General features: G+C 34.7%; 1 protein-coding gene across 1 annotated transcript; it reads left to right on the top strand.

The window, feature by feature from the left end:
- The first annotated feature begins 1,658 nt into the window (after positions 1-1,658).
- Positions 1,659-2,586, top strand: LOC138305626 (daxx-like protein). Its single transcript, XM_069245925.1, has 2 exons — positions 1,659-1,892; positions 2,134-2,586. The coding sequence occupies exons 1-2, from the start codon at positions 1,659-1,661 to the stop codon at positions 2,584-2,586; spliced, it is 687 nt and encodes a 228-aa protein (XP_069102026.1).
- Positions 2,587-8,803: the final 6,217 nt, after the last annotated feature.

Below are 8,803 nucleotides of genomic sequence, written 5' to 3'. Positions count from 1 at the left end.
TTTTTGCTCACCTGGGCTCTTAGAAATAAACAAAATTATGGACTCAATTCATAAACATTTTATAAGCATCCTGGTGAGTATGAAAATAAATTAGAATTTTAAATCCTATATTATTGTAGACTTTTTATGTGGATATGAAGGATAGGGATATTCTACCTGAGGGTCTTAAAATAGTAGTAAAACCCATCGGCTTGCCGAGGTTTTGTAACATTTTGTGACCCTCGGGTAGAATATCCCTATCTTCATATCCATTATGAAAGGTATTTTTTTTTTTTGCACATACCTCGACGTTTTATTGCAATTTTATAACTGGAGTATATCCCAGTCATTTTGAAATGATAATTCGAAGAAATCCACTGCTGAAAGTCAATTTTTGGTAAATTACAGTGAAATTAAATTTAAAACAAAAATTCAGTTGTTTGCATCTACTTTAAAAAAAATCACAAGTTGGTCTTAATGAAAAGTTTTTACCGAGGAAATTAGAAAATTTTGTTGACGCAGATTGACATCACGAGGCTTTATTGCATGGTTGAGCCGGTTAAAGTCAAATACAGCCAGGAGGTTAGTGTATTGCTGGACAGCCAGTATTACAAATTTGTTTGAGTATAATTGTATGAAAGAATTATAGATACTTCATATACATTGATGCACTTTAAATGATCTCTAATTAATTAATGCTTAATTCAAATCAGTATTGTAGTGGATGTTGTAATTTGGACAAGTAATCAAAGCTCTCAGTGGTCAATACACTATTGTTTCCACAAGCAGTAGACACATTAGGGTGTCAGATTTGAACATGTGTTAAAGTCCTCAGTTTCTCAGATAGAATGTCTTTTTAGGAAGTTTAAATATCTCAGTGTCAGATTGAACAGGATTTAATTCTATTGTCATATATGTGAATCAGATTGACAAAAAGAAAATCATGGTCAGATTGAACATGTGAAATCCCTCAGTGGTCTGATTCTCCTAACAGCTTAATATTAAATCACAGTGGTCATGTTAAATATACTCAGTGGTCAGATTGAACAGGATGTTAAATACCTCAGTGGTCAGATTGAACAGGATGTTAAATACCTCAGTGGTCAGATTGAACAGGATGTTAAATATCTCAGTGGTCAGATTGAACAGGATGTTAAATATCTCAGTGGTCAGATTGAACAGGATGTTAAATATCTCAGTGGTCAGATTGAACAGGATGTTAAATATCTCAGTGGTCAGATTGAACAGGATGTTAAATATCTCAGTGGTCAGATTGAACAGGATGTTAAATATCCTCAGTGGTCAGATTGAACAGGATGTTAAATATCTCAGTGGTCAGATTGAACAGGATGTTAAATACTCAGTGGTCAGATTGAACAGGATGTTAAATCCTCAGTGGTCAGATTGAACAGGATGTTAAATACCTCAGTGGTCAGATTGAACAGGATGTTAAATACCTCAGTGGTCAGATTGAACAGGATGTTAAATACCTCAGTGGTCAGATTGAACAGGATGTTAAATACCTCAGTGGTCAGATTGAACAGGATGTTAAAATACCTCAGTGGTCAGATTGAACAGGATGTTAAATACCTCAGTGGTCAGATTGAACAGGATGTTAAATATCCTCAGTGGTCAGATTGAACAGGATGTTAAATATCTCAGTGGTCAGATTGGACAGGATGTTAAATATCCTCAGTGGTCAGATTGAACAGGATGTTAAATATCTCAGTGGTCAGATTGAACAGGATGTTAAATATCTCAGTGGTCAGATTGAACAGGATGTTAAATACCTCAGTGGTCAGATTGAACAGGATGTTAAATACCTCAGTGGTCAGATTGAACAGGATGTTAAATATCTCAGTGGTCAGATTGAACAGGATGTTAAAGTCCTCAGTGGTCAGATTGGACAGGATGTTTAAGTCCTCAGTGGTCAGATTGAACAGGATGTATTAAATATCTCAGTGGTCAGATTGAACAGGATGTTAAATACCTCAGTGGTCAGATTGAACAGGATGTTAAATACCTCAGTGGTCAGATTGAACAGGATGTTAAATATCTCAGTGGTCAGATTTAAATACCTCAGTGGTCAGATTGACAGGATGTTAAAGTTCTCAGTGGTCAGATTGAACAGGATGTTAAATTCTCAGTGGTCAGATTGAACAGGATGTTAAATATCTCAGTGGTCAGATTGAACAGGATGTTAAATATCTCAGTGGTCAGATTGAACAGGATGTTAAATATCTCAGTGGTCAGATTGAACAGGATGTTAAATATCTCAGTGGTCAGATTGAACAGGATGTTAAATATCTCAGTGGTCAGATTGAACAGGATGTTAAATATCTCAGTGGTCAGATTGAACAGGATGTTAAATATCTCAGTGGTCAGATTGAACAGGATGTTAAATATCTCAGTGGTCAGATTGAACAGGATGTTAAATATCTCAGTGGTCAGATTGAACAGGATGTTAAATATCTCAGTGGTCAGATTGAACAGGATGCTAAATATCTCAGTGGTCAGATTGAACAGGATGTTAAATATCTCAGTGGTCAGATTGAACAGGATGTTAAATACAGTAAAACCCCTCTGACTCGAACCCGGATTCCTTGAATACCCCCTATTCGTCGAACTGGTCGTACGGTTCCGACTGTCTCTCTATATAATCTATGTAACAAAAACCCCAGGATAGCTCGAAACAGCTATTCGTCGAATAACATTTATTCCTTGAACAGAAATATGTCCCCGTTTCATCAAATACATAGTATACGTATTTACCCATGTATTCGTCGAACATGTGTTCGGCCATTGAGATTTTTTAACCTGTGTCACACCTGACTGCACCGACCGACATTGATAATTACTCACGATCTTGTGTTTATACAGTTGGCGTTCAAGCCTTTAGGTAATTAAGGGATTAACAGTGTCATTATTACCTACCTACACGATCGCATGTCGTTGTTTGATGCTTACTTCATTAAATATTTCAGAAAAGGCATTAAGTTATTTATGTTTCTCTCGTAATAATCTTTGCTGTAAATAAGAAAATACGGAAGTTGTTGATCCGTGTAAATAGAAAGTACGCATTGTGAATTGACAAAAGAGGCGGAAGATATTGCTGACGTCCGCCTAATCATAAAAGTTTATTTTTTTATTTCTTTGTTGGTTTCATTCGATAGGCTAACATAATGTTATTTATCGAAAGATGTAAACGATATCAAACGATATGCAAAGTACATTTTACCAGTGCGTTCCGTATCTTTTCCTGTAAATTGTATTTTGTAACTTTACTCGTAAACACATGTAACCCAACGTTACGCTTTTACTAAATAGACATCTATAGATATCATTTCTTATGTCCATAAATATGCTGGTTAAATAACTTTATTGTGAGTATGTATTTTGTAAATGTTTTAAATGATTTGTGATAATTAAATAATAGAAAATGTACTCCTTGTTGACCAATATGGATTGTACATTGACCTAGATGACGATCGCTTACTCTGATGTGAATGACATTTGATTTAGGGCTTTCTCATTAGGCCCAGCTTTTTCAAACGCTAAATTTATGTTATACATTTTTTTCAACTTGATATTGCTATCTTCTTATCATGCTGAAAGAAAGGGTAATTAAAATATCATTGCCGTGCATTGTTTGTCATAGTTTGAAACCGGACATTTTGACTGTCGATCGTGACCAACCTCGGATGAGTTGAATACCACATATTCCTCGAACTATTGACCTGGTCCCCTGCTGTTCGAGTTATAGGGGTTTTACTGTATCTCAGTGGTCAGATTGAACAGGATGTTAAATATCTCAGTGGTCAGATTGAAAGATTGAACAGGATGTTAAATATCTCAGTGGTCAGATTTAACAGGATGTTAAATATCTCAGTGGTCAGATTGAACAGGATGTTAAATACCTCAGTGGTCAGATTGAAAGATTGAACAGGATGTAAAGAAACTCAAAGTTGTCAATCACAGGGTGTCAAAGAAAGAAAGAGTAATGAAAATTGATATACAAATGTTCAAGGGTCAGATTTTCCAGGATGACATAAAATTCTGAGGTAAGATTGCCCAGCTGGTCATCAGAATATTTGATAGGTTTCATTCCCAATTGGAAAAATAAATAAATAAAAAATAACTGAATTCCCTAACATATTATTTTATTCCTGATAATTCCTTTCCCGATAAAACCAGATGTCCTCCACCTTCCAAAAAGGAGAGAGAAAAAGTTCCACAAATAAGGACTGGATTTTAGGCACTTTTCCAATTGAAACAGAAAACTTCAACGCATTTTTATTGAACACCTTTACACCAAACTAGTGAGGAAGTTTACTTTAAAATCAGAAGATTGGATGGAAAAAAAAATCAATGAAATTTTTGCTGTATTAAAATTACATCTGATTATCAAATCCTGAAAATAAATTTGTATTGCCAACTAGCTGCCTGATGAGACTGAGTACATTGAAGAAAATTAGATATTGAAAAGGTGTACACCAAACAATGGAGGGATTTTACATTTAAATCATAACAAAGGATTGAATGAAATCAATATGTTTCCAGTCAATTAGATTGACTGTGAAACTTCAAATGAATCTGCTGTGACCTTGAATCACATATCTCTGATATGTATTTCCTAATAATGGCAGGGATTATATATTAAAATATTTCACAATATCACAAGAAAATGATTTGTTAAAATGGTCTCATCAAAATTTCCAAGTCAAAATCACAAAAAAAAATTATCAACCGTCAAATAACGAGCTACATGAGCTACATGGCATATTTTATACAACATTTAAAAATCATCCATACTGATGACTAACAAGAAATGAATAAAAAAAACACCATTATTTCTTTTGTTGATGATATAAATTAATGTAAAACCCTTTGTGGAGCTATTTATATGCAGAGCAACAATTTGATGTGGAATAAAATGTCCTGTAGCTAGTCAATTGGTGATGATGTTGGCTTCTGAGTCTCCCTCTGATCTCTCAGGTATGCAGTGATGTATATTTATGTGAATGTCGTGATCAGAATCAGAATTTTCCAAGCTGTACCCAGACGTCAAAACTTTTCACTCTAATGACTGAAGGACATTAATAATTAATTAGCATGACATTTTTCCCTGATGGCAAATAAATCTTAATGGTCCCTGTAAAATTTTACCCTGGTAACAAAATTTTGTCAATGATAGCATGACTTATCATAACAGCAACAGTATAACCAATGACATCAGGCCAAATAAAAAAAGAATTCTTGTTTCCAGTAACACCCTTTAAAAATGAGGGTCGGTAACTCAGATTTTTTTTTTTTTTTTTTAAATATTTTTTCTCTTCGTCCCAGTTTCTTGCAGTGAAAAACTGATATAGACTTTATTCAACCTGATTTTGTGCAAAGCCAAAAGAATAAGGCTGTTATGTGTTTGCTTAAATTGCTAAATCTGATCAAAAGTTTTTGAGTAGGCACTGATTTTTCAGGGTCGGTCGGGTTACCGGACACACAAATACTTTTTTGCATGGCCTCATGGCTTATTTCCCTCCTAACATCAAAGTATGGTCAAAGGCATCATGACATTTCCCCCTAACAACAAAGTATGATCAATGACATTTCCCCCTAACAACAAAGTATGATCAATGACATTTCCCCCTAACAACAAAGTATGATCAATGACATTTCCCCCTAACAACAAAGTATGATCAATGACATTTCCCCCTAACAACAAAGTATGATCAATGACATTTCCCCCTAACAATAAAGTATGATCAATGACATTTCCCCCTAACAACAAAGTATGATCAATGACATTTCCCCCTAACAACAAAGTATGATCAATGACATTTCCCCCTAACTACAAAGTATGATCAATGACATTTCCCCCTAACAACAAAGTATGATCAATGACATTTCCCCCCTAACAACAAAGTATGATCAATGACATTTCCCCCTAACAACAAAGTATGATCAATGACATTTCCCCCTAACTACAAAGTATGATCAATGACATTTCCCCCTAACAACAAAGTATGATCAATGACATTTCCCCCTAACAATAAAGTATGATCAATGACATTTCCCCCTAACAACAAAGTATGATCAATGACATTTCCCCCTAACTACAAAGTATGATCAATGACATTTCCCCCTAACAACGAAATATGATCAATGACATTTCCCCCTAACAACAAAGTATGATCAATGACATTTCCCCCTAACAACAAAGTATGATCAATGACATTTCCCCCTAACTACAAAGTATGATCAATGACATTTCCCCCTAACAACAAAGTATGATCAATGACATTTCCCCCTAACAACAAAGTATGATCAATGACATTTCCCCCTAACAACAAAGTATGATCAATGACATTTCCCCCTAACAACAAAGTATGATCAATGACATTTCCCCCTAACAACAAAGTATGATCAATGACATTTCCCCCTAACAACAAAGTATGATCAATGACATTTCCCCCTAACAACGAAATATGATTAATTACATTTTCCCCTAACAACAAAATATAATAAAATACTTTTCCTCCTAACAACAAAATATGATCAACGACATTATGACATTTTTCCCATTATAACAAATAATTAGCTAGATAGCATGACATATTTTCCTAATTAGAAAGATAGATCTGACCATCTATCATGATCATCATGCCATGTAAATTTTTGAACTAAAATCATGTCCCTCCACATTCAATAAAGAATCTTCTAAAATTTGACATTAGTGCAAATGTACTAAATATATTAATGTGTTGGCTGTAAAACTTTGGTGCACACGTACTTAATGACATCAATTGTCCTGTTCCGTACAGAAGTATCATTTTAATTATGGTGAGTGTTTCCTATCAGAGCTTGACCAGGGGAGTGTGACTAGCTGGTAAATGAACCGTGTCAGTACTACAAACGTTGTCTTACATAGACAACTCCAGATGTTCTGTCTTTGTATATTGCAGAGTTATCTGTCCTTGGTAGGTATCAATTATGTGACAACAATTTTTTGTGAGAGAAAAACAATATTTCTCAGTCAAGTCAGTGAAAACAAATTAATTGTCACCCCTTTTTCTCAGTGGAAACGATTTTATGTTCACTCCTGTTTCTCAGTGAAAGCGACTTAATTTTCACTTCTGTTTCTCAGTAAAAACAACTTTATTTCACTCCTGTTTCTCAGTGAAAACAACCTAATTTTTACTTCTGTTTCTCAGTGAAAACAACTTAATTTTCAGTCAAGAAATGAAGGAATAAGAGATATAAAGGTATGAATGTTTACTTCCCCACATCATGTCATCTAGATAATATAACTGTAGGCTGTCACCTTTTGCAATTATTGATGTATGTATGCTTACCGCTGTTCTTTTGACTTACGAATGGAATCAAAATTACTTTCAACCAAACTAAAAAGAACAAAGCGTAGTGGAATTGATTTTGGAGCATTTTAAATCGGACTAATTGTTAGGGATTGAATCTCCGGCTGTAGTCTGGATTGATTTTAGTACAAGTTTCAATCAGTGCCCTCACCAATATTTCAGTATACTATTAAGGCCAAGCAAATCAGTATTTTAGTTTCTCATATCTAATATATACTGTAAACAAACTTTTTAGGTCATTTGACGCAAAGGGTCAGGATGACTTATTGTCATCATGCACCGTCCGTTGTCAATAAACTTTTCATTCAAACGACTTCTTCCCAATAACCGAAAGGCTCAGTGTACTGATATTCAAGGTCACAGGGGTCAAATAGGCTTAAATTTTTAAAAGACTACCTTGTATTGTGCCAATAGTCAGATGACCGTTAAGACCCATGGGCCTCTTGTTTTGTTTCTTCTAAATGTTATGATTTCCATTTCAAAACAACTTCGCGACAGTTAACATTTTGTTGATTTCAAAATTATCCTTAATATACTATCTGAATCAATGATGTACATGTAATGTAAAGTCTAATTCAGTCAAACCATCTACTACTTGCTATAAACACTAGTAAACATAATGGCATGCTATTGTTATTTGGTGACAGAAATATGTACTGAATCCTGTGGACTTTTGTTGCGTGAAATATTACCACAAGCCATCTACCTTTGGGTGCAAGTTCGAATCCCATGTGGGGCAGTTGCCAGGTACTGACCATTCACGTCAATGGTTTTTCTCGAGATCTAAGTACTCCTGACTTTTCTCCACCAACAAACCTGGCACATCCTTACATGACCCTGGCTGTTAATATGTAGTCCCTTTCTTTCAGCGACAATTGAATAATTGATAACGAGTGTGTGACATAATAAAGTTTACATTTCTAATAAAACAATATTTATAACCATATAATGGTACACAATGTGTATACCAGGTATGTATGATAAAATGTATGTAATGGTATACAGCAATAAGCATTATGTATGGTGATATGACCTGATCGAGAAAGTAAGTTATGAGATTAACAGAGATGAAACTCAATATGTACATAGTTATGGGTAATATTGATTTGGAAGTTATACAAGTGATAATTCAGTTATGCAAATAAACGTTGGGATACAATATGTGACGTCCTATTTGTTGTACATACTCAAATTTATATATAGGAGAGGTAGCTGTAAAGAGTGCTGAACGTATTCCCTAGAAGTAATATCATAAGAAGGTAATTTCATAAATAGCATTCCTCATGTCGCCTTGGAAACATATCTAGTTTAGTTGTCCTGGTGGTCTCCAATGAGTCTGGCTCAGTGATTTTGTTTACTGTTGCTTAGCAACAATGGTTTGGGGTTTCAAATGATTTTGTTTACTGTTGCCTAGTAACCATTGGCAGGGGTCTCAAATGATGATGTTTGCT

This window comes from Argopecten irradians, chromosome 13, assembly GCF_041381155.1.
Source record: "Argopecten irradians isolate NY chromosome 13, Ai_NY, whole genome shotgun sequence".
Taxonomy (NCBI): Eukaryota; Metazoa; Mollusca; class Bivalvia; order Pectinida; family Pectinidae; genus Argopecten; species Argopecten irradians.
The sequence above is the reverse complement of the archived record's forward strand: the minus strand, read 5'-3'. Positions and strand labels throughout refer to the sequence as shown.